The sequence below is a fragment of the Podarcis liolepis genome, assembly GCF_965112155.1.
Source record: "Podarcis liolepis genome assembly, chromosome: 10".
In the NCBI taxonomy this organism is placed as follows: Eukaryota; Metazoa; Chordata; class Lepidosauria; order Squamata; family Lacertidae; genus Podarcis; species Podarcis liolepis.
Genome location: NC_139562.1, coordinates 74,785,962 through 74,812,344, shown reverse-complemented (window position 1 = coordinate 74,812,344; position 26,383 = coordinate 74,785,962). Strand labels below are relative to the sequence as shown.

The window sequence follows — 26,383 nt, the reverse complement described above, 5'->3', positions numbered from 1 at the left end:
CTCACAGGTAATTACTTTAAAGCCAAATTGTCCACAGGAAAAAGTCAGCGCTCTCCGACAACAACTATGCGGCTTCGCTCTGTGGAAGAAGCAGACGATTCGAAGCACCGTGCCGCTCACCCCACATTGCTCCGGAACCCCGAAACCGGGTTTCCCCACGAGTAGGGGAGGCGCAAAAGGTGCCCGCCGAATCCCACGCTCACAGGCTTCTCCCACCTGTGATTTTTTGCAGGTCTCCACCTTCATCGTGGCGGCCAGACCCAGTTCCCACAGGGCAAATTCCTCCCGATCAGAGGAATTCCGCCAGTGCCTGAGGCGCCTCCCCGGAAGTCCACACCCAGTAGCTCCTTAGGCTTTTTGAAATTTATCTTCTTATAGTCCAGAGTGCGTTTCTGACTATGCTCAGTTTTCCCTTGCCTCTGTACAGTCATACCTCGGATTATGAACGCTGCAGGTTTTGAACGTGCCTCCTGCACGGAGCACGTTCGCAACCCGAGGTCCAGAGTGTGTTTCCAACTATGCTCAGTTTTCCCTTGCCTCTGTATTGTGAAACCCAGGAGAACATGATCACTTCCTCCCAAGTTTCCGAGTGCTGTCACTTCATTGGTCAGTTCCTCCCTTTCGTGAGGATCAGGTCCAAGACAGATGATCCCCTGGTTGTTTACTCCACCCTCTGGGAAACAAAATTGTCAATGAGGCAATGAAGGAATTTATCAGACCTTCTATTCTTGGCAGAGTTTGAGTCCCAACTGATATCGGGGAAGTTGAAGTCCCCAGTGACTACTATATCTCTTCTTTTTGAATGTTTGGTAATCTGCTCTAGTGAGGCACCATCCAAGTCTTCAGTTTGGCTTGGCAGTCTATAGCAGACACCCACAGTAAGGTCCCTGTTGTTTCTCTCTCTTACAAGTTTTAACCATATACTCTCAATCTGCTTTCCATGCTCCAGGTCATGGATTTCTTCACAAGTGTACACATTATTTACATATAATGCTACTCCTCCTCTCTTCCTGTTTGGTCTATTTCTTTTAAAAAGGTTATACCCCTCAATTCCTACATTCCAGTCATGAGTCTCATCCCACCAGGCTTCAGTAATGCCTACCAGGCCGTATTTGCAATCCTGTACTAAAAGCTCCAATTCGTCTTGCTTGTTTCCCACACTCTGTGTATTTGTGTAGAGACAACTGAAACCACGAGTCGTTCCCTCCAGCTGCTTCCTTCCTGTAGTTTCTTGCCCTTTAGCAGGTTTCTGGAGCACTGCCTCAGTTTCCTGTGCATCAATTAAGCTATTATCCCCAGTGCCAGGTGCTATCCCCAGTGCCAGGTGCTCTGTTGTTTGTACAGTGGTGCCTCGCAAGACGAAAAGAATCCGTTCTGTGATTCTCTTCGTCTAGCGGTTTTTTCGTCTTGCGAAGCAAGCCCATTGACGGATTAGCGGATTAGCGCTATTAGCGCTATTAGCGGCTTTTAGTGGCTTTTAGCGGCTTATCTGCTGATCGGATCAGCTGATAAGCGGCTTAGCAGCTTAGAAAAGGGGGGGGGAACCCCGCAGGAACTCGCAAGACATTTTCGTCTTGTGAAGCAAGCCCATAGGAGATTCGTTTTGCGAAGCACCTCCAAAACGGAAAACCCTTTCGTCTAGCGAGTTTTCCGTCTTGCGAGGCATTCGTCTTGCGGGGCACCACTGTAATGTTGTCTCCCTCCTCAAGATCTAGTTTAAAGCTCTCCTGATCTTGAGACTTTTAGCAAAGCCATTCTTGCCAACCACCGTGAGCTGCAGCCCATCTTTCAGCAGAAGCCCTTCCTCAAGGAAGCAGAGACCATGATCCAAGAAGCCAAATCCTTCCTGATGACACCACCTGCACAGCCTAGTATTTTCTTCTCTCTTTCTTGGCCACAACCTTCAACAGGAAGGAGTGATGCCCAGTGTCTCATAGTCCCTGCCCAGTGTCTCATAGTCCCTTGCTATGTGTTGCAGGCTGTGTGTGGCAGTATTATTTGCACCCACATGAATCAGAAGGAGGGGGAAGTGGTCAGTAGGCTTTATAAGACTTGCCAATTTCTACGTCACATTGTGCTGTGCTTTCCAAAGCCTGTTTGGAGTTTTCTAATGTCTGCACCTGCTGTTCGTGAGTCTTCTCCACTTGTTTACTGGAGCTTTTTTTAATAGTGCTGGGATAAGTTACAAAGGCAGGAACCTTATGGTTTGAATTACACCACACATTTCCTTGCATTTTGCTGGTTCATCACTTCTGCAGAAAATCTAGGACTGACCAGATGAAAAAGCACTAAATTTATTGAGCTGTTAGCTCTTCTTGCTTCTAAAGTGGCCCAAGAGCAGAGATCTGTGAAAATTAGCTTTTATTGTTTACTATTTTTCACACCCGGTGAATATGAGACCAAAACAAAAAAGGGATAGTAGTGAATTATTTATTATTTATTTATTTAATTTCTATACCACCCTATACCCGAAGGTCTTAGGGCAGTTCACATAAAATATCAAATACATAAAACAAAAACAAAACCAACAACCCAATACCCCCCCCAAGAGCCAGCATTTTTTAAAAGGGTGTAAGATGTAGATCAAGTCAAGACCTGGCTGAAAAGGAACATTTTTGCCTGGCGCCTAAAGGTGTATAGTGAAGGCGCCAGGCGAACTTCCCTGGGGAGAGCATTCCACAGACAGGAAGCCACTGCAGAGGAGGCCCCGGTCTCATTTTGCCACCCCCTGAACCTCTCAAGGAGGAGGCACATGAAGGAGGGCCTCAGAAGGTGATCTCAAGGTCCAGGTAGATTCATATGGAAACAGGTGGTCCTTGAGGTATTGTGGTCTTGAGCCGAATTCAGAAGCCTTATTATTAAAGTCTACTGCACGACCAGAGGCCTGGCTGTGTTAATCAATACTGAAGGCATTCTGTATGCAAACACACCAAAGGCACATCTAGCACAACTTTCTGTTCTCACAGCAGCCAAGCAGAATGCTGGTTTGAAACCAACAGGCAGGACATGAGCGCAACAGCACTCTCCTGCTTGTGATTCCCCACAACTGGAATTTGGAAGAATTTTTCTAATCAAAAACATATGCAGAATGTCGTAGCTGACTTCTGCAAGGAAATAAGAAACAAATGTGATTTTGTTTTCTTGTCTTCAGACTGCCTTTTTAAGGTATGTCCTATGAACCGATACTCTGCACAGAAACAATACTGGAAAGCCAAGCAAGCAAAACAAGGGAACCACACGGAAGCCGCATTGCTGAAGAAGCTGCAAGTAAGTGGCACCTGAGCTCCCAGTCTTTGTTGCCTTTTTATGCAGCTGTTTGTTAGTGCCATGATGCACAGCTGTTAGTTCTTCAGCAGCTAAGCCCACATTACTTTCTCCCAGCTGGTAATTCCACTGGGCTGAGAAACAGCAAATTTAGATGACTCAAAACTGCTCTGTTTTGTTTCATCTAAGGACTATTCTCTCTCCCTTCTTAATCCCAGAGGTGGCTCACTGGGTGTGCCAGAGTCCCTCTGCTAGTTCCTGACAGGTGGGTTGCTGTTGCATACTGGGAGGGAGATGGGTGAGGTGGCTGGGAGGTTGGTCTGGTGCAAGTACATAAGCAGGAGTGTGGGATTGTCTCTGCCAATGTGTTTGCCCCATCCCAGCTCCCCCCACCCACTGCCTTGCCTTTCATCATCTCCCAGAGCTACAATTCCCAGAGTGGTTCAACAATTGATCTCTCTTTCCAGGTAACTCTGAGAAGTGTAGCTCTGTGAAGAAAATAAGTGTCTCTCAGCCCCTTATAAACTGCAGTTCCCAATATGCTTTAGGGGAATCCATGATGGTTTAAAGTAGTATCACAGTCCTTTAAATGGATAGTGCAGATGGGGCCAAAAGTAAGAGTTCTATCTGTTGTTCTCCCTACCTTTGCGTCTGGCCCTACCAGTCTTCTGCCTTTCACTCCACACACCTTTAGCATGTGCCCCCCAGAAGGTTTGCCAATAATAATAATAATAATAATAATAATAATAATAATAATAATAATAATACTTTTATTATTTATACCCCATCCATCTGGTGCTCCGTCTGAAAAAAATCCCCACACACTCCAGTGCTAAAGCTTGAGAGGTTGAGTTCATGTAACAGTTTGTGACTACAAAAACAAAACAAAAACTCCAAGAAACTGTGACTATTTTGCAGCATGCTGCAGAACTGGAACAAAAGCAGAATGAATGTGAGAACAGGAAACTGCTGGGTGAAATTGTGAAGTACAGCAACGTCATACAGGTGAGCCTTTGAAAACTAGACTGTCAGTTTCTCAAAACCTCAAGGTGAGCAGGGGTTTAAATATATCAGAAATGGCATGGAGTGTGAAAAGATTACATACCTCCATGCCATACCAATCAGCTCTGTAGTGGGAGTTCCCCACAGTGGATTTTTTGATGTGTGAAATCAGTAAGCATTGCCTAGAGCAGGCTTCCTCAACCTCAGCCCTCCAGATGTTTTTGGCTACAACTCCCATGATCCCAACATCTGGAGGGCTGAGGTTGAGGAACCCTGGCCTAGAGGCAGAGAAGAAAGGGCAGGGCTCCTTTGCCTTTAACGACAGTGCAGGGGAGACTGTTTCAGGAAGCACTGTTTTCCTCACCGCAGCATGACCAGTTGCACCACCCCAGTGTCATCTCCTGCTCCTCTGTACCCCATCTTCCCTTATCTCTCTTTATCTTGTGTAGAAATGTAAACTGTAAGCACCTGGGCTTACAGGGGACCTTTCTCTTTGTTATATCACTTAGTACACTTAGACTACTATTCCCATCATCCTTGACCGCTGGTCCTGCTAGCTAGGGATAATGGGAGTTGTAGGCCAAAAACATCTGGAGGGCCAAGTTTGAGGAAGCCTGACTTAGTAGAACAACATTTATGGTATTATATAAATAATACGCATGATTAGAGGCAAAGGAGGCTCATATTCCTTTGCCCTTGGTCACCATAAGAAACAAATGAAAAAAGGAAGATATGGTGGAAATTGGGCATGTCAAAACTGAAAATCAGAAGAATTTGGAAGGAGTCATAAATTATGGTCATTAGGCAGTAGATAGAGTGGTACGGGGTAGCCAACATGGTGCCCTGCAGATGTTGTGGGACTCCCGTCAGTCTCAGCCAATGATCAGGGTGCTGAACTTCTTCATCAACACAGAGTGTGCACAGCGAATGGATCGTAGAAATAAAAAGCTGTCCACAGTATCTTTCCTTAGTTTTATTTTCAAAAACATAATAGCCAAACGCTGCAAGCCATCACTCCTCCTCACCAGCAGCTTACAAGACATTTGATCAAATTAAATACAGTTTCAATTAACCAATTATCCTATCACATCCCCTTCTGCACCTGGTGCATCAAGTACCGTATTTTTCCCACCATAGGACGCACCGGACAATAGGACGCACCTTGTTTTAGAGGGGGGAGAACAAGAAAAAAAAATTCTCCCCCTCTCTGCCCAGAGCCCCTTCAGCGAAGCGGCAGGAGGCGCTGCGCAGAGAGGGGGAGAATTTCCCCCCTCTTGTTTTCCCCCTCTAAAACAAGGTGCCGTTTAAGGTGCGTTCAGGCGGCTACCTTGGAAGCCTGGAGAGCGAGAGGGGTTGGTGCGCACCGACCCCTCTCGCTCTCCAGGCTTCAGGTTCCTTTCGACCTACTCTTTGGGGCTGGTGGGGGGAAGCCCACCACCAGCCCCAAAGAGCAGGTCGGGGAGCAGCGGAAAGGCGCGCAGCGGAGAGGCTGCTGCTATAGTCATGCGTCACCTCTCCAGCTGGGAGAGGGTCATGGGCTTCTTTAGCCCTGTGCGCGCTCTCCCGGCTGGAGAGGTGGCGCGCGGCTAAAGAGGCTCCTGCCATAGCCACGCGTCACCTCTCCAGCCGGGAGAGGGTCGCGGAGCTATGGCGTCTTTGCTCCATAGGACGCACACACATTTCCCCTTCATTTTTGAAGGGGAATAGTGCGTCCTATAGAACGAAAAATACGGTAACTCCCCTTTTAATTAGGCAAAAAGTCGAGAGACCACAGGTGTGCAGCTAAGTAGGTCAACCTGCAAACATACACCTCTGAAACCAACCTGGTTCCTGAGTAGCATAATAATAATAATAATAATAATAATAATAATAATAATAAATTATTTATACCCCGCCCATCTGGCTGAGTTTCCCCAGCCACTCTGGGCGGCTCCCAATCAAGTGTTAAAAACAATACAGCATTAAATATTAAAAACCTCCCTAAACAGGGCTGCCTTCAGATGTCTTTTAAAAATAGGATAGCTGCTTATTTCCTTGACATCTGATGGGAGGGTGTTCCACAGGGTGGGTGCCACTACCGAGAAGGCCCTCTGTCTGGTTCCCCATAACCTCACTTCTTGCAATGAGGGAAAAACCAGAAGGCCCTTGTTGCTGGATCTCAGTGTCTGGGCTGAATGATGGAGGTGGAGACGCTCCTTCAGGTATACAGGACTGAGGCTGTTTAGGGCTTTAAAGATCAGCACCAACACTTTGAATTCTGCTCGGAAACGTACTGGGAGCCAATGTAGGTCTTTCAAGACCTGTGTTATATGGTCTTCCTTGGTGGCCACTCCCAGTCACCAGTCCAGCTGCCATATTGGATTAATTGCAGTTTCTGGGTCACCTTCAAAGGTAGCCCCACGTAGAGCGCATTGCAGTAGTTCAAGCGGGAGATAACTAGAGCATGCACCACTTTAAGATAAAGAAAAACCAACACAGGAATGGTGGGAGCTTGCTCCCAACAATGTCTGCAGGGCGTCATGTTGGCTACCCCTGGAGATGGTTAACCAGACAAAAAAAAGTCAGGTGGGAATTCAGTCCTACACTTAACCACCTAACTAACATCTTGTTTTATGATTGCTGAATAACATGTCGCCTTCAGCCATGCTCCCATGTTGGATTGTTTTGAGCTGATGTTTTGATAATTGAAATTATTCCCAGTTACAATGATTTCCAATGAGCAGGTTGTTAAACCCACTTGAAATATGTTAAAACATTGTGTTTTTTCAGACTGTCAGAAGTAATTTCATGTGTAAGTTTAATTTCTCTCAAAAAATATGTTTGCCCTACTAACTGTGATATCACGGCTATAAATCTGGCCTACATATCTTGTGACCTCCTGAGCTGAATGCTTGCACTGTTGCCAGCCAGGTGTTTGACAATCCCTCTGTGTGGTTCTTGGCTGGCTACAATAAGCATTAATCCTTTGGTATAAGGGAGGCCTCATTGTGGGTTGAGTTGTGGCCAAAGTCTTCATCCAGAATACATGTATACATTCATTTGTTTTATTATTATTTACAGCTACTTCACATAAAAAGCAACAAATACCTTACAGTGAATAAGAGATTGCCAGCCCTATTGGAGAAGAATGCTATGCGGGTCTCTCTGGATGCTGCTGGGAATGAGGGGTCCTGGTTTTACATCCAGCCCTTTTGGAAACTGAGGAGTGAAGGTGACAATGTAAGTGAATGAAATATGTTTCTGGGAATTGCTGGAATAGGCACTGTTACCACCTCCCCATCTTTCTAGGAATAGATGTCTTTGTATGACCCTTGTTGTGCAGCACTTGTTGCTCTGCTCCATAATGCAATGTGCTTAAATCCTGATGCAGTGCATCTTGGGATATTATTCTAAAAGGTGGTTTGGGACAGAAATCATATTCAAGGGAACTGAGCAAGTAAGAAGGGGAGACCTAATGGGCTCTGAAGCGCTCTGCAGCATCAGACCACAGGCCGATCTCATGCAGCATTTTGTTCTCACAAAGCCCATCCAGATTCCTCTGAGAAGTTGCAAGGAGGTCATGAGTGCAACAGTACTTCCCTTGCTTGTGATTCCCAGCAACTGGTATATGAAGGCATGCTGCCTCTGAAAGTTGAGGGAGAGCACAGCCATTGTTTCATTTGCTAGGTAACCAGCCCTCTTGCCATCTACAGTTCCCCTTTAACTTGTCCTAAGTGTATTTATTTACCGTATTTTGCGCCCCATAGGACGCACCGGCCCATAAGGTGCACCTAGTTTTTTGGGGGGAAATAAAGAAAAAAAAATTATTTCCCCCCCCCAAAGCTTCCCCCAACCCCAGCCCCCAGAACAGGCTGCTCTGCGCAAGCCGTGGGAGCCCTCCCGCGGCTTGCGCAGAGCTACCCGAAGCCCCACGCGACTGCTGAACGCGCCGGGGCTTTGGGATAAGAGGCAGCTCTGCGCAAGCCGGGGGAGGGCTCCCGCGGCTTGCGTGGAGTTTCCTGAAGCCTGGAGAGCGAGAGGGGTTGGTGCTCACCAACCCCTCTCGCTCTCCAGGCTTCAGCGAAAGCCTGCAATCGCCCCATAGGACGCACACACATTTCCCCTTCATTTTTGGAGGGGGAAAAGTGTGTTCTATAGGGCGAAAAATACGGTACTTGCTAGATTCTGTACTGCCCAATGGACATAGAGCTCTGGGTGGCTTACAGTAATGGTTGAAATCATAAAATCGAAGAATGCACCAGATCTACAGCAAAATAAAATGGCACAATATAAAACTAGTGATGGTTAGCAGCAGTGAAAAGATCTAAGAAGCACTAAAATGTTGCTAAAACACCTGAGAGAATAAAGACCTCATCACCTGCTGTGGATAAAGCCAGTAGGCACTAGGCAGACCTTTCTGGGAAGCCATTCTGTGGCTGTGGTGTCACCCCTGAAAATACTGTCTTTAGGTGGCAGCAGTGGTAATGGGTGAGGAAAGGAAAAGCCCTTTGCGGCCAGATAGCAGCCACCCCTGGCTAGATTCAGTCACAGGGTTAGTAGTTACTGACTTCAGACATGGAACCAATTATTTCACTAGCATGGAAGTGGCTTTTTTTAATAAAAAATATTATTATGCTTGATTTCTACTTTCAGTGAATTTTAAATTATTGATTCAATTCTGCAGGTTTGTTTCCTCTGACCTTACATGGCTGTAAGTAATGTTTTTCTGCAGCATGGCATGCAAGGACACTTTGCATTAAGTAAAAAAGGGCATCACGTTCTTATTGGAGACGTTCTGGCTTTAAAAAATATATAACAAATAATACATGTTTATTTCTATCTTTGTTTAAAAATATGCCAGGAAAAAATAGTGACTCCAAACCAGTATTTCTGACTTTACTTAGGGTTGGCAATTAACTGGTCAAATATTGTTAGATAATAGTCTTTCAAATGTTAATAAAATTATGCTAATTAAAAAAACCAACTATTTGCTTCTAGAAAAGACAACAAGATGCCATCCCTCCTTGAGGCTTTATAGAGCTTTGCAGGTATGGTGAGGACTTCTGACCTTGCCATAATGATTATTGCCTTCCTATGTTTGCTTGGTGCCTTCTCCTAAACCCTTTCCTTATCCTGCTCGGTGATGTCTTTGTAATCTCTCACTCTGTAGGTCCTAAGGGGTTTAGGTGGAATAAAACTTGCAAACAGTTAAGGGAACTTGTGTCATTCTAACTAAAGAAAAATTCTTCACAGTAATTGCCCGCAAAGAGCTCAATAAATAATTTGTCTAATAAATGAACAGTGCAGCATTCTTCCTTGAGTGCAAGAGAAAATTAGAAATTTCCTGCTTACAAACCTTGTTGCCAGCCTGTCCAAACTTTTTTTTAATCCACAAAGGTGCTTCAGAGTTGTTTCTTTTCAAATTGCATTAGTACCAAAGTGGCGTAACAACCACATCAAATGGCTTATTTGTAATGCAGCTTGAATGACATAACCCTTATCCAAGGTGATTAATTAGCTGCCCATTGGAATAAGCTTCCATTTGCGTCCATTGAGCTCTGCACTGAATGATTCTACCCTAATGAGTGTTCCATCTCCAATTACTGGCACTCCTGCTGTATGGCTTAACTAGGAGGAGAAAGAGCAGAAACTCTCCAGAGAGAGATTAAAGTTGCAGGACAATGTGAGCGTCAAAGTACTAGGAAGCAAGGAGCCTTCAATATTGTTTGTTGAGTGACCCCATGATTTAATAAAAGTTAATGGGTCACTCATCTACATAAGTATTCTTGAAAATATTTGACCGTCCTCAAGCTGTAACCAACCAGTTGCCAGAATTTAGTCAGCTGATCTGCATCTTTACGCCAGTTCTACTGGAGCTACATAAATTATGAATTTTGCTTTCTGTCAAAATGTTGGCGAATGGGTTAAGGAGCAAAGACATTTGTGCATGTGTTGCAAAGAAAGCATGGATTGTGTTTACCATTCATATCAGTCACTTTGTGGTTCTAGCTTGTGTGTATAATTGTTCTGTATGATGGAATGTACACTGAATTGTTGTGGACTTTGCCATCACCTGTATGTAATTAGATCAGATCTTGTAAAATCTTACTCCACTGCATCTTAAGATATTTCTCGTCTTCCCGCATAGAAATTCATACAATGCAAATGATCTCTTTGTTTTTAGGTGGGAGGCAGTTTGAGAGGCCAAGTATCCAAGAACCAATTGTATATAATACCATACCAGCAAATGGATATAGCTAGCAATGGAACTATCAATCTCTTTACCTTATTTTGGACATTCATTTTTCTGTTTTTCAGCTGACAATGTCTCACATCAGTCAATAAAGGTTTAAAAGCAATGAAACACTATAATCAAAACAAATAGAGCAGATGAGTGCCAGACTAGATTTAACACATTTTTAGAGTGTAATTATTAAAATGTACAGAATTCACTGTAGCGTATGTTGTGAGCACCTTGGGAGTGTTAGTCCTGAAAGGCAGCACATGTCTGCTGAAAGCAAAGCAACAGTCTAAAAATGTGAAGAATGAGAAAAACCTGGGCAAATGAGATTGGTTAGGAAATCACAGAAATCTGTGGTAAAAGAGGCAGTCCAGATCACTAGAAATCAACAGAATTTTGCCACGGATTTTAATGTGATTGTATTTCTGTAGTGCTCCACCCTCACACAAAAATGACTTAAGAATCTGGGGGTAGCTGTCATAATGTGGAATGTTCTGGATCACACTAGTAAAAAGTTGCCTTTGCAGGAACCCCCACTCCGCATAGAAGTTTGTGTGTGTGTTTTTAATCCTTATATGATTTTAATATATGGCCATTTTTCACAGTAATAGATTGTCATTTATTTATAAACTTTTAAAATATATTAGCTATTTTAATTTCCAGAGATAATATATTCTCCCAAATTAATTCTATATATGCTTCTCCAGGAGTAAGTCCTGTTGAACTCAGTGGGCCTTACTTCTGTGTAGGCACATATTAGATTGTACTGTTAACTTTTTGTTCAGTTTGTTCAGATGTATTACGTAATCTTGGATGTGAAATTGTTTTTATACATACATTTATTTATTCTTTTTTTAAAAATGAGATTGTTTTAGATATGTTTTTAGATGTTTCATAGGAGGTGACTCATAAATTAAAGGAAATAAAGAAAGAAAGACAGAAAGAGCCAACCACTCAATTTACAACACTCATTCCAGAAAAAAACAAATTAATAACCTTTCCAACATGATGACCTTCATGTTCCACAGCTTGCTCACTCTTTCTTAAAATTCCCAGGACATTTATTTATTTGGAAAACTGAAATCTGAGATTTCATAGTTTATCTAAGGGCTGCCAGAGGCAAAGGAGGACTGGGATCCTGTACCTTTAACAGGGAATTTCAGCCAAGTTGAGCTTTTGTAGAAAGATACAGGAACCTTTTGATAAAGGTACAGGAAGTCTGCGCTCTTTTGCATCTGGCCACCCTGCAGTTAGCTATTATACCAAGCCTATGAATGGGGTCTCACTTTAAATAGGAGGAAAAGGAGAAGGAACTAAAATAATCATCCGTGTGAAAGGAAATTGAATTACGATACATAATTCCTTTTACAACTTCTATCCTCCAGATTGTTGTAGGGGACAAAGTTGTACTGATGCCGGTCAATGCAGGGCAGCCTCTTCATGCCAGCAACATAGAACTTCTGGATAACCCTGGGTGCAAAGAGGTGAGTTTGACAGAGGCCCGTGGTTCTGGTATGTAGAGTTAGGGTGTGAGATCAGTAGCAGACTGAGAGGAAACTACAACTTGGTGGCAACTATAGGCAGAATTAAGAGACTGACGTAGAGTCGCTCCATGCAAAAGAAGTTAGAGATTCTGCACCTTTAATAGTTGTACAGAAGAGGAAATTTTAGGAGGCCATGGTAACTACACCTCTTGCGTGCCATTGCTGCTTCCTGCCACTCAACAACACTGTGCTGTTTTTATTTACTAATGCTTCTAGGAGGTGAATGTTTTCTTCTTTTTAACATGTACCAGAGCACTAGCATTCTAAAAATCAGATGAAAGTGTACGACTTACTAGGTAATAGAGATAGTGGCTGCATTCCCCCCCCCCAAATGTGCATTCTGTCCCAGGTGGGTCTAGGTGGCCGCCGTCTCCTATTGTTTGTTCTCAACAATTGGTATTCAAAGGTAAACTGCCTTTACATGTTGAGACTTTGGTTAGCTATCTGATACTTGCCTATTTATTTGCATATTGTGTTTTGCACCCCAACCTTTCATCCTGGAACTCAGGGAAGTGTACATGGAGTTCCCCAGTTATCTCTCATTTAGATACTGATCACATGCAAACCTCCTTAGCTTCAACCAGGTTCCTGAATAATGTGCCTCAAGACCATGTTCTCTTATCCTCTGTGAGCTTGACTATTACTTTTTCCTTTTCCTTTTTAACAGCAACCTAGACAAGTGGTCATGCCAACAAAGTTTCATATATTTACAGATAATTGTTTAATTCCAGATTTTTTGGGGGGCGGTGGGGTGTCAGTGGCATATTATAATTGAAATTGTCTTGAAAACAATAGCTATCATAGTAGACGTTGGCAAGCATGAGCCTTGTCAGATTGTAATGCTCCAGAAGCATTAGTGTCTGGGCCTTCTGCACCATAACCTATAGTTGTTATCTGTGCATTTGACTACAGGTAAATGCGGTCAACTGCAATACCAGCTGGAAGATAACCTTATTCATGAAATACAGTTGCTACAGAGAAGATGTACTCAAAGGTGTAAGTATGAATGAGAAAAATATTGATATTTTTGAAATGATAATACTGGGTTTGTTTGTTTGTTTGCTTGCTTGCTTGCTTTTTGTACATGAGCAAGAGACCACAAATCATGTAGTTTGAAATTGGTTTTAAATAGAATAAAAATGCACCTGTTCCATATTATCCATTGTTTTCTTTTGTTCATTAGCCATGACGAGTGATGATTTTGTTGCATGAGCAGCTAACCTGCTGGTACAGAGCTGCAACAATAGCCTTCCACTAGCAGTGTTGCTGCTTTGTAGTAGGAAAGGGAGGGAGAAGGTGGTAGTGAAGTTGGGGCTATGTGGGCACACGACCATAAGAACAGGATTTGGCTCCGCCAGTGCATCGGCACAACCCCAAATTCTCAACTACCTCACACCTCTCTTTCCTGGTACACAGCAGCAGCACTGCTTCACCAGGCAAGCTGCTTGTGTTTCATTGCAAAGTATGCGAGCAAACTGCATCCATCTCCTCTTCCCCCTTTAATGAATTGTTATTAATTCTAAATTGCCCTTCATCCCAGAATCACAGGGCAGTTTCAATGTAAAAAGACAAAAATATACAACATAGTAACAAATAAAAGCAATTCCACCCCACCAGTTTAAAATGGCATATATTGTTTAAATTAAATTAAATTAAATTAAATTAAATTAAATTAAATTAAATTGCCAAAGGCCTGGTAGAAGAATATTTTTGCCTGGTGTCGAAAGATATGTAATGAAGGCACCAGGTGAGCCTTTGTGGGGAGAGCATTCCACAAGTGGAGGAGCCACCACAGTAAAGGCCTGTTCTTGTGTTGCTGCCCTCCAACTATAATGTTTGACTATAATGAAGGGAAGACCTTGGTTTCAAACACATCATGGACACCTTAATCATTATATAAATTGTATAGACACTGGAATCTAACAGAGGAGTATTCTTGCTACAATAACTTTGGCAAAGCTTCACTTTTGTGTTTGTGTTTCTTCAGGGAGATGTTGTCAGATTGTTCCACGCGGAACAGGAGAAGTTTCTGACCTGTGATGAGTATCAGAAGAAGCAACATATCTTCCTTCGCACAACACTGCGTCAGTCAGCCACTTCTGCAACTAGTTCTAAAGCTCTGTGGGAAATAGAGGTACTGTGTGATGCTTCTGATATTTTCCCTAGCTTGGATTCAGAGAGTTCATAATATTTACCTCCTAAAGGGTAGTGTCCAAGCATTCTCTTTATGTGATAGATCTCATGCACTACTTTTGCAGGTGGTGCATCATGATCCATGCCGTGGAGGAGCAGGGCAATGGAACAGCCTATTCAGATTTAAACATCTAGCGACTGGAAACTACTTGGCTGCAGAGGTAAGAGTCACAGACAGTTGAATGTGGTAGAGGGTGAATAACTGGGGTTGACTAAACAGGGCAGAGCCTTTGCTCTTTTGGAATTGTCACTGGGCCAGGTTGTATGTTGTTCTGAGAGCATGGATGCTGCTGGAAAGCCAGACTGCGCAGGCACACCTGTGTAATGGGCTGTCTGCCTGATTTAGACTGGAAATAACCATGTTGTTGTTGGGCAGTTTCTTCATGGTTACTGGCACCCTTAGTTATCCAGGGAGCCCCTCTTCTAAGCAACCCATTGAGTGACTGAGGCAGCCATGCAGCTTGGTTTCTGAAGGGCAGCTCTGCCACCTGGGTGCGACTCTGTGAAGAGAGTGAGACTATCCTGCTTCTTCAGCTGCAAACGTCTAACCTTGAAAGTGCCTCAGGAGGACATGGCGGCTCTTCTCCCCACTTCTTATGTGGAGGGGGAACTGTGGAGAAATGCCACAGCTATACAAACATCAACTCCATTGTCATGGTGCATTTCATGAGTTATCAAAGGATGATTCGAGGATCAGGACCACATAGGAGAAAGTGACAGAATGGATAGCTCAGTTGGTTAGAGTGTGGTGCTGATAACACCAAGATTGCAGGTTTCATCCCCATGTGGGACAGCTGCAGATTCCTGGATTGCAGGGGCTGGACCTCCGGGTTCTTTCCACTTCTGCAATACTATGAGATTGCTTGCTGCTTTCCCTTCAGTATGATGGTTTAGTTTTAGGCTCAATGTGCCCCGAGAACCCCTAAACCCTCATATTCACGGTGTGTGTGTGTGGGGGGGGGCTTCTGGTAATTCCTTGATTCCTCCAGGAAAAAGTCCAGAACTCTCATCACTTACCAAGTATTATGTTTGTTCGGCCTTTTAGTTACAGAGCCCCTTACAGTTCTGTGTCTCTCTCTTCAGGGAGTTCACTTGGCTTATCAATTACTCGCCTTGCAGTCATGTCCCTCTTCAATGTTGCTTCTAGTATGCTACAGTGTCCTACAGTCTTTAACTTTTGAGGCCTTACTCTGCATCCCCCAACTGCACCTTCTCCCTGTATGCACTGGTGGAGGAAGAGGAGTGCGGGGGGAGTGTACCGCCCCCGGCAGGGCGATCCCGGTAGGGTGCCTGCTCTCTCCCCCCCCCCCCCGGTTCCGGAGGGTGAAGCTCCACCACTGCCTGTATGCTAGTAGAGCATTGTACATCCTTACAGTGCTGCAGAATTAAAATGTCCCTCACTTTTAGGTAGGACTATTGTGAGCACATATATTTTGTAGTAAAAATGTTGCTTTTTGATTAATCCCAAGTAGGTGTGCTTAGTAGCTCCCCCCCCCCACCTGTTCTTCCCTTATGTCTAAACCTTTTGTTAGGTTGATCTCTTTCACTTTTGTGTCTTGCCGCCCAACTCTTAACCTGGAAGCCCAGGAAAATGTGCCAAGATAAGACATCTATTTGTCTTATCAAATCATTTGGGGACTGCGGATATCTAGAAAAACTGCAATATAAATAAGTCAGGCAAGTCTCAGTGTAGAGGAAAGCCTTTTATGTTTGGCTTAAGGTTAGATTGTGAATTATCTTTCTTTTTCTTTGGCGATCATTCATAACTGAGTAAGATTGTCTTCCATGAACACAGTCTTAACAGTGAGTCCATAGGTGACTGTGGAGGCCAATTCTGCATCCACACGTCCTTCCATAGTGGGGACAAAACCAGACCAGACCAGGAAAGAACAGGAAAGAACAAATGTTACAGAAAAACTTGTGCATGAGGCCAAACTAGAAAGTTACACTAATCCCTTTTTGGAAAGAATGACTTACTAAAGTTTGGGATTCGGCTATAATGGAGAAAGTAACATCTTATCTAAGAGCGAGAATTGCAAGTGAATACAGAAATAAATTCTCGGAAAACTTGTTGCCTCTTATATAATTACTTCCCATGAAAGCAAATGCAAGTACAGTGGTACCTCAGGTTACAGACGCTTCAGGTTACAGATACTTCAGGTTACAGACTCTGCTAACCCAGAAATATTACCTCGGGTTAAGAACTTTGCTTCAGGATGAGAACAGAAATCGTGCAGCGGCGACGCATCAGCAGCAGGAGGCCCCATTAGCTAAAGTGGTGCTTCAGGTTAAGAACAGTTTCAGGTTAAGAATGGACCTCCAGAGCGAATTAAGTTCTCATCCCAAGGTACCACTGTATGTTTTGAGGTTTTTTTAAAGGATAAATATTGTAATTTTATGTTAAGTCATATTTTCTTTCAGAACATTATGACCTGAAGTAATTTTTTCTAGAGCAGTTCTGCTTATTATTGTTAATATTTGTCAGATGTTTAAAAGAATTATTTAAAAAAGGGAAGTAATAAGTGGTAGATGAAATAATAGGGGAAATGTATAAACTGAACTGAGGACAGTTTTTATATTGTGGATTTGACACATTTGTATTACACATTATATGAACCTGCTCATTCTAACCCCCGGTCCATTCAGACCCATATGGTCTACATACAGTACATGGCAGCCACCGTCATCTTAGGCAGGGGTATTTCCTCTCACCTGGAGATCCTATTAACTGGAACTGCCGGGAATTTAACTTGAGACCTTCAAATAACAACTAGATAATAACTGAATAAAAGGTATGGATGAGTCTAAAGATATTTGAAAGAAAGTCTAAATATTATATGAGCTTAATTGGTTGTTGACTTAATGAATTAATGAATTTATTATTACGGTCACAGACCAGTTCCGGCTCACTTACAATATCAGAAAAATCATAAAACATGATAGGGATACATTGAATTGCAATTGGGTATAACAAGGACTACAGATACAGCAGCAGTTAAAAATATAGAAGTTAAATCTTAATCACTAAAATATAACATAAAATTGTCATTTAAAACCTTAATCATTTTGGTAGTACAGCTTGTTCCCTAAGTTTTATGGCAGTCACACAGAATTTGGCCACCCTTATTTTTTATTTTTTTTAAAATGATTTTTATTGATACAAGAAGAAAAAAAAAGGGGGGGGGACAAATACCAAATTACACACAACACCATAGACACATAATTTAAACTACAATATTTATTTTTCAGATATTCTTTGAAAACCTCCCATTTTGAAACAAATTCCTGTTTTGATTTATTCTTTATTTTTTCTGATAGACCATCTAATTCGGCATATTCTGTCAGCTTTTGGATCCAGTCTTGTACAGAGGGAATTGAATTTGGCCACCCTTAGCGTGATCTCTGGATCCTTGTCCTCTACCAGGAGTTTTAGACATTGAAGTTCAGACTCATTTGGAGATTTTTGTATAACGGGTGATAAATGCCGAGCATATATCCCTGTAGAAACGGCAGCGTAACAAGACATGAGAAACAGTTTCTACCTCCATCAAGCTGCAGGGGCAGACTTGTCCCACGTATGGTTAACCCTCGAATCTGCCCTGCAGTAAGGCAAATGGCAGCATGTTGAACCTGGCAAGGGTAAACGACAGTCTGTATTTGGGTATTTGTAATCTGGACAGATATTGCTGAGGTAAACCCTCTCCCATTGTCTTTTATCGCTGGGTGTTTATTCATCTCACTCAAATGACATTGCAGTTCCACATCCCAGATTAGTTGGTGGATTATTGCTCTCGCTTTCTCATAACCTACAGCTAGCAGGGCCTGTGGGGAAAACCCCAAGGCTCTTAGTTTTTTGTGCAGTGTAGCTTTCCATTTGGATTGGCAGGAATCCAATAGGGTTACAGGTGCCATCCCAACAGGGGAAAAATAAGATCTATCTATCTATCATCTATCTATCATCTATCAATCTATCAATCTATCAATCTATCTATCTTTATTATGGTCCAGAGACCCAACAAATTGTTACAAAGTAATGCACAATTCAGAGAGCCTACCTCCAGGTTAAACAAGCATTTTGTTCAGACTTGTTCAGATAGGGATCATTGGTTCTTGCAACCACCGATAAAAACTTTGCCACTGCTAATGTTCTAGCATTTGTCTGGTCTTCCAATAGGAACCTGACATAGTAAGCCTCTGATTTTCCCGGGAAAGGTACCAACAAGGGTAGTGTCAGTTCAGCCCTGGCTTGCTCATATTTTGCACAGTACAGCAAAATATGTTTTATAGAATCGATGTCTTGGGCACACAAGCAAAGTCTGTCCTGGTAGGGAACTCCTCTCAACCTGCCATCCAACATTGCATAAGGAAAGACGTTTAGTCTGGCTTTGGTGAATAACCTTCGATAATTTGGTACTGTCAGGTTTTTAATGTAAGGTGTTAACTTGCCCATATTGTACTCCTACTGCCAGCGGACTACAGACTGCGTGTGATCGAGATCGCAAGTCACTGTGTGTATTATCCCATAATCTTTGCTTTAACGTCTTTAGGGTGCCTTCATAACCCAGGTAATAAAGTTTTAACCAATAATGGATCTTCAGGGTCCATATCCGAGCGCTGACAGGGATTTTTCCCAACCTCCAAGCGGACAGCTATGTTAGACACGCAAGAAGGGATCCCTAACAGGCAGCAATAAAACTTAGTTTGGAAGGATTATAAGGGACCAAGATTTAGGAAGCTGCAAGTCTGTGAGCCATATGTCAGCTGTGTTAATACTTGAGAGGCTGCCAGAATATATTGGCCCCCTTTTCCATAGAAATACCTTATAATAGCTTTGGTAGATCTTTGAGCATTTGCAATAGTATTTTTAACCTGCTAATGCCACAAGCCCTTTTCCTGAAAGGTTATGCCTAGGTATTTAAAAGACGATACCTGTTCTATGGGTCGATTATCAATTCTCCATTTGTGTTGTAGCACCCTGCTTGTGGTTAACGCTTAGCTGAAATGAAATATTCAACGCAGCAATAGAGAAATTAAAATAATAATTTATTTGTCAGACAAATAAATGATAGGCACAGTGGTATATGGTTACCAAAGCTCTGCCTCTCTCCAGCACTGATGGCCAGTACTTATATTTCCTCAGCCCAGCCCCCTTGCTCCTCCTTTGGCTGCCTCTGTCCAATCAGCCTGGTTGAAATTCCTATTGGCTGTTTGCTAGAACCAATCATAAAAGACACACCCATTTCCTATTACCTTTTATGGGAGACAAAGAACTATATTTCCTTCTATCCATAAATGGCAGACATGTAGCCATATATCTTACATTTGCCTCAACAAGGCACCTTAATTATCAGATCACCTTTTGCCCCTGTTGCCCCTGCATTCCAAAACAAATGGTTAAAACAAATGGCTCATGGTATTAAATTCTATCTAAACAGAGATCTTGGGTTCACATTCACACACCATCAATGAAATAAGAATCTAACATTTCTTACTTTCTAAATCCTTTGCATAATTCCATTAAGCCAGCAAATCTCATACATAACATAGATAGCTTTTTAGAAGAAAAGGCCTTTGCAAAGTAAAAAAGAAACTCAGTAAAAACAGCTTCAAAAGAAGCCTCTTCAGTTTACACCCCCCTTTCCCAGCCAGCTGCTTTTCCCATTAACTCTTCCCAAAATTTATTGCCCTTTAACTCTCTCAGTATACCTTAAACCTTAGGAAAATATGGCTAGAGTCTGATGGGAGGCACATGGTATTATTTTCTGTTAAACAATAAATCTTACTATTTACCAACTCTTAATTAGTGTTTTTGCAGCTTGATTATATTCTGTAATATGTAGGGTCAATGTAACATTTGCTCCCAGCCTGTAATTTCCTTTTACAAACTTGTCTCCTGCTACTGCTATAAATCAGGGGGGCCCTTGTTCAGGAGAGCAGGAAGATAAACAACTGCCAAAGTACTTAGCCAGCTGGTTTCTGCCTGGCATGAAACATACAAACATTTGCAAATATATCTTTAAGCTCATTTTAAAATACAGGCCTTGATCAGATGCCTCAGTGTCTCATTCTTTTTTTAGAGAACACCCTGACTTTGGATCTAATGTAGTTGATTGTTAATTGTTTGGCATTACAACAGACTGAGAGATCTTAAAAGTTTTCTTAGGCCCACACAGGAGAAGGAAATTAGAACTGCGTCATCCACGTACAAGAGAACCAGGAGGGGCGTACCAGCCAATTTAGGGGGGTGGGCATTTTCTTTCTCCATGTTTCCTACTAAGGAATTAATATAGAAGTTAAATAAAATGGGAGCAACGATGCAGCACTGTTTAACACCATGGTAGGTTTTGATTTCCTTGGATAAATGGCCCTGTCGGTCACACCTAACCCGTACCAAAGTGTTTTCATATAAACTGCAGATGAGACACAGTAGACGTCTGTCTATGTTTGAGGCACTTGGTTTTTCCCCAAAGCCTATCTTGTGATATTAAATCAAAGGCAGATTTGTCTATGAAAGCTGCATAAAGGGATCCTCCTTTTCTTGAGGTATATTTTTCCTCAAGATGTTGGAGTACTAAGCCTTAATCTAAAGTTGATTGGTTTGTCCTGAAACCTGCTTGTGCTTCTGAAAGGACATATTCTCGCTCCATCCAATCCTCAAGTTTTATTACATGTGGAGCATAGAGTTTATTAATAATGCTTAGGAGACTGATTGGTCTGTAATTAGCAGGGTCAGACCTGCTCCCTTTCTTGTATATTGGGATGATGATTGCTAGTCCCCAGTCCTCTGGGATGGTAGCTGATTGATCTATGCTGGTAAACAGGGCAGCAAGCACTGGGGCCCACCATTCAGCATTGGCCTTGAGGAGCTCAGGGGAGATATTGTCTGTGCCAGGAGCTTTGCCAGGCTTAAGGGATTGAATAAGCCTGTGGACTTATTCAGTTGACACTGGGGGCCACTCAGCCCTGGTATCACTTAGAGGTAGGGACTGAGCCTGTAGATGTTGATTAGTTGTGTATAGGGATTGGAAGTACAGTGGTACATTGTGTTATGGACAGGATCTGTTCCGGAGGCCCGTCTGTAACGTGAAATGCCCGCAACTCGACGTGCTGTGTCTGTGCAGGCGTGCTGCGCAATTTGGCGCTTCTGCACATGCGCGAGTGGCGAAACCCAGAAGTAACCCGTTCCGGTACTTCCGGGTTGCTGCGGGATGCAATGTGAAAAGACGCAACATGAAGTGGACGCAACACAAGGTATGAACGTATGACTCCCAAGAACCAACAGGGATAGAGTATTCTACTTTGGAGGGGGAGTCTTGCCATTACTTTGCAACTATTTTCCAAAAGGTGGTTGAGTCTCTCCTTCGAGAGGCTTCTATTAAACATTGCCACTCTCCCCTTTGGGCCTGAGAGACTTGCAGCAGAGTACAAAGAATAAACAACTCTATGAACAGCATTGGCAGGTTTGGCACTTGTAATCTATTGCCGTTTTGTTATTTGGATTTTTGTGGGAGCCTGTGTTCTTTGGCGGCAACCTGGAGTTTGCAGATTAAGTGGAGGAAACATCATCTTTGCTGTAACAGATTTTTCTGCTTATGTCAAGATCTGCTGCATATTTCAGTAAGACATATGTGTAGAGACTATCCTAACTATTGTGGTGTGTGTGTGTGTGTGTGTGTGTGTGTGTGTGTGTGTGTGTGTTTTCCTTGGTTACATCCTCTGAAACATGGCCTCCTCTGCTAAGAAAAACAATCTGTTTTCTCATTCACTGGAGCTCTGTAAACCATCCTGGCCAAAACAAAGGCTAAAATCTTGCCTTCTAAGTAGGCTGAGGCTCATGACCTGCCGGCTGAAGGCAGACTGACTGTTCAACCTAAGGTGGGTCACACCAGCAGCACTGATGCATTTTGCTTCTTTCCTCTTTTCAGCAAAGGGGAGAGAATGGGTAAAATGAGACAGGGAAGATGGTGAGGAAAAGATTGTGAGAGAAATAACAATGCATTAAAAAAACCTCCTCCAAACCATAACATGTTTAAAATAAGTCCTGTGTTCAGAGCCTTTAAAAAAGAAAAGAAAAAAGAAACCAGAAGTGGCTCACCCTGATAGCAGTGTTTTGCTCTGGCTTTCCAGGAGGGAGAAGGCAAAGCAGTGGAAAGGTCAATGTGGCATTGTTGCACCAGTGGAGCCAGTCCAATGCTCCCATCAGTGCACTTGTGCTGTATTGTGTTGACCTCCACACTGCCTTGCCCCAGTTGGTAAGCAGCAGCAACTTTCCTACTAGGAAACTAGAGTTGTGGCTCCACCTCACCAGGCAAGCAGCCTCTGGCAGAAACTGCTTTGAATGAAGCATGAATGTCAGTTCCTCGCTTGAGCAGAAAGGCAAGAGCACACTTCTTTGTCACCTTTCTTTTTTTTTTATTGTAATAGCTTTTATTTCCAATATTCACTCTTTTAAAATCACAATAGGAAAGGAAAAAAAAGACATCGCAAAATAAACAGATGTAAACAATAAAATATCAAGACGTAAATACATTTCGCGATTTAAGCTATATCCCATTGATACCCTTCTTGCAGTTCCTTCTTTCTACCTTTATCTTTACTTCGCAGATTCTATAATTCACCTACTGTTATTTTAATATTACCTAAGTTTTTCTCCATGTATGATATAAATTTATTCCAATCATTAATAAAGATTTTATTGCTCTGATGCCTGATCTTCTGTGTCATTTTTGCTAGCTCAGAGTACTCAAATAGCTTGTTTTGCCATTCACTAATAGTTGGGATTTTAGTTGATTTCCAGTTCTGTGCCAACAGTAGTCTTGCTGCTGTCGTTGCATACTGGAACATGGTTTGATCTTCTTTTCTAATCTCCTCACCGACCATTCCCAGAAGAAATGCTTCTGGTTTTTTAGGAAATGTGTATTTCAGTATCTTTTTCAATTCATCATAGATAGAACCCCAGAACCTCTTCACTTCTTCACATGACCACCACATATGGTGGAAGTCGCCCTCTTTTTTTTTACATTTCCAACATCTTTTGTCTCCAGTCTTGTACATTTTCCCAAGGAGTAATATGCCAACGATACATCATTTTTTCCATATTTTCACGGAGGCTAACGCATGCTGTAAATTTCATGTCCTTAGTCCAAAGTTTCACCCATCTCTCATATTCTAAACTATATCCCAAATCTATGGCCCACTTTATCATGACCTCCTTCACCTCCTCGTCTTTTGTATCCCATTCCAGTAATTGATTGTACATTTTGGATAGAAGCTTACTCTTTCCTTCTAATATTTCCACTTGGAATTTTGATTTTTTCTCATTCATCCCTATTTTTTTGTGTTCATTCCATAGGGCGTTAATTTGGTGAACCTGTAACCACCCTATTGACTTATCTTTTAGTTCTTCAAATGATTTAATTCTCCACCCCTTATCCGATTTGGTCAGGAGATCTTCGTAGGTCCATCTTTGGCTTCTCGTGTTTAAATTTTTAAGGGATGAGATATTAACTGGGGATAGCCACCAAGGTATGCCCTTTTCCAGCAGTCTTTTAGTTCTATTCCAAACCTCTAACAACGCTCCTCTAACAATATGGTGGGAGAAACCCTTATGCACCCTTTCTTTATCTTGCCATAAATAGGCGTGCCAGCCAAATCTAGCATCAAATCCTTCCAGATCTAACACATCTAAGTTTTCCAGAACTATCCAGTCCTTAACCCAACATAGGCATGCAGCCTCATAATATAATTGCAAATTTGGGACGGCAAACCCCCCTCTTTCTCTCCTGTCTGTGAGCAGTTTAAACTTAATTCTTGCTCTCTTCCCCTGCCAGATAAACCTGGACAGGGTCCTCTGCCATTCCTTAAACATTGTTGTTCCTCTAATTACTGGAATATTCTGAAATAAAAATAATATTTTTGGAAGGATGTTCATTTTTATGGCTGCCATTCGTCCCTCCCAAGAGAGTGTTAATCTACTCCAGATGTCTAAATCTTTTTTAATCTCACTCCAGGTTTTTTTGTAATTATTTTCCACTAAATTTATATTTTTTGTAGTTACCCAAATACCCAAATACTTCACCTTTTTCACTACCTTAATTCCTGTTTGTTGTTCTAATTGATTTCTTAAGTCTTCCGCCAGGTTCTTAGTCAGTATTTTTGTCTTATTTTTATTTAACTTAAACCCAGATAACTTCCCAAACTCCTCAAGCACTTCCAAGACTTTTTCCACGCTTTTTAATGGCTCTTCTAATGATATCACTAAATCATCGGCGTATGCCTTTAATTTATATTCTTTCACTCCAAGTTTAATTCCTCTTATTTCCGGTGTTTCCCTTATCACTAAATCATCGGCGTATGCCTTTAATTTATATTCTTTCACTCCAAGTTTAATTCCTCTTATTTCTGGTGTTTCCCTTATTTTATTTGCAATTATCTCCAGTACCATAATAAACAGGAGGGGGGACAGAGGGCACCCCTGTCTTGTACCTTTTGATATCATAAATGAATCTGTTAAGTTGTTATTAATAATTAATTTCGCTCTTTGGCTCGAATAAATTGCTTTGATACCCTCCAAGAAGGGCCCCTCTATCCCTACCCTTTCCATACACTTTACAAGGAAACACCAGGATACATTGTCGAAAGCTTTTTCGGCGTCGACGAATACCAGAGCTGCAGGAATTTCATTTTTAAACTCTAAATATTCAATGATGTTTACTATATTTCTTATGTTGTCCTTCAGCTGTCTGCCTGGCAAAAAACCGGCTTGGTCTTTATGAATTGATTTTGTCAAATATTTTTTCAGTCTTTTTGCCATTATCTCAGCAAATATTTTATAATCGTTATTGAGTAGTGATATCGGCCTATAGTTTTTTACGTCAAGTTTATCCGCCTCCGGTTTTGGTATTAGGGTAATATGGGCCTCTCTCCACGAGTCCGGTATCCTCCCTCCCTGTAAGATGTTATTAAATACGTCACATAAGACAGGTGTTACATATTCCTCCAGGACTTTATAATATTTTTGTGACAGACCATCTGGACCTGGAGCTTTCCCTGGTTTCATTTTTTTAATAGCCTCCTTAACCTCATCCGTCGTTATTGGTTTATTTAGATGGGATTTTTCATCGTCTGTCAGCCGCTCGCCCCCATTTTTCTCCAAATATCTTTCTATTTCTATTGTATCTTCATCTTCCTTTCTTTTGTACAAGGTTTCATAGAACTGAAGAAACTTTTCCTTTATTTCATTTGGGTCTTCTATTATATGTTCCTCTATTTTAATTTTATTAATCACCATTTGTTTTTTCCTTTTCCTTAGTTGCCATGCTGTCAGGGGTTCAGGAGCAGAGGCAAGGGCAAGGGAGGAAACAGAGAGCGAAGGGGAGGAGGCAGAAGAAAAGATGAGTGATGACGACGACCCGAGATCTCCGAGTCTTTCCAGTGAATCAGAAGATTCACAGAAAGGAGCACCAGTGGCCAGGGCAAGGGGGGAGTCTAGGGGGGCACCCCAGGAAGATAGAGCCAGAGGGGACTCAGAGGAGAGCAGTTGGAAATCGGGACCAGCGTCACCACCAGAGAGCAGGGAAGAGGAAGGGAGCCAGGGGGCAAGCGCTGGCAGCTCACCACAGGAGGGAGGGCATGAGTCAGGAGTGGCCACACCTCCATCGGGGAGCGAGGAAACGGTCAAAAGGAAAGTGGAAAGTTGGGCGCGCGTGCCAAGTTCAAATGCACAGGAAAGTGACGCAGTGGGCAGCCCTGAAAGAGAGCCAGGTCCTAAAGCCCGGCGCAAGGAGACAGGAGGGTCCGGGGGGTCGGCGTCAGAAGAATCCAGGAAGGAAGAGACCCCGGGGGGTAGAGGGACCCAGAGGAGGACAGTCAGGCGGAAAAGGTGGAGCCGGGCTAGGATATTAAGTTGGTGCACAAGGGGCGGAGACTCAGACGGAGCTTCGCCGATCTAGCCACTAGATGTAGAGTTGCACGCAGCAGCTTGAGAATGGAAACTGTAACTCAATAAAGACTTTTACTTAATGATCGCTGGCTAGCGTGATCCTCTGTGAGCTAGGATCTTTAAGCAGCTCTGACAGTAAGCTCCGTCTCTTAATTGTGGACATCTACAGCCTCGAGGAGAGGAGAGAAGCAGGTGCCTACTAGCGAGCTCACGAACGGC

The 26,383-nt window shown here is 42.7% G+C and overlaps 1 protein-coding gene across 7 annotated transcripts in view; it reads left to right on the top strand.

Annotated features, from left to right (window-relative positions):
- The window catches only part of ITPR2 (inositol 1,4,5-trisphosphate receptor type 2), a 330,950-nt gene that overhangs the window by 42,954 nt on the left and 261,613 nt on the right, over positions 1-26,383 (top strand). For 6 of the 7 annotated variants that reach the window (XM_083464129.1, XM_083464132.1, XM_083464131.1 and 3 more), the window contains exons 3-9: positions 3,152-3,267; positions 4,183-4,269; positions 7,327-7,485; positions 11,872-11,970; positions 12,943-13,026; positions 14,018-14,164; positions 14,289-14,384. In XM_083464129.1, coding sequence (XP_083320255.1) covers positions 3,152-3,267; positions 4,183-4,269; positions 7,327-7,485; positions 11,872-11,970; positions 12,943-13,026; positions 14,018-14,164; positions 14,289-14,384 — 788 coding nt within the window. Of the gene's footprint in view, positions 1-3,151; positions 3,268-4,182; positions 4,270-7,326; positions 7,486-9,243; positions 9,294-11,871; positions 11,971-12,942; positions 13,027-14,017; positions 14,165-14,288; positions 14,385-26,383 lie in introns of those variants that run through there. The other variant, XM_083464133.1, reaches the window with a different exon arrangement.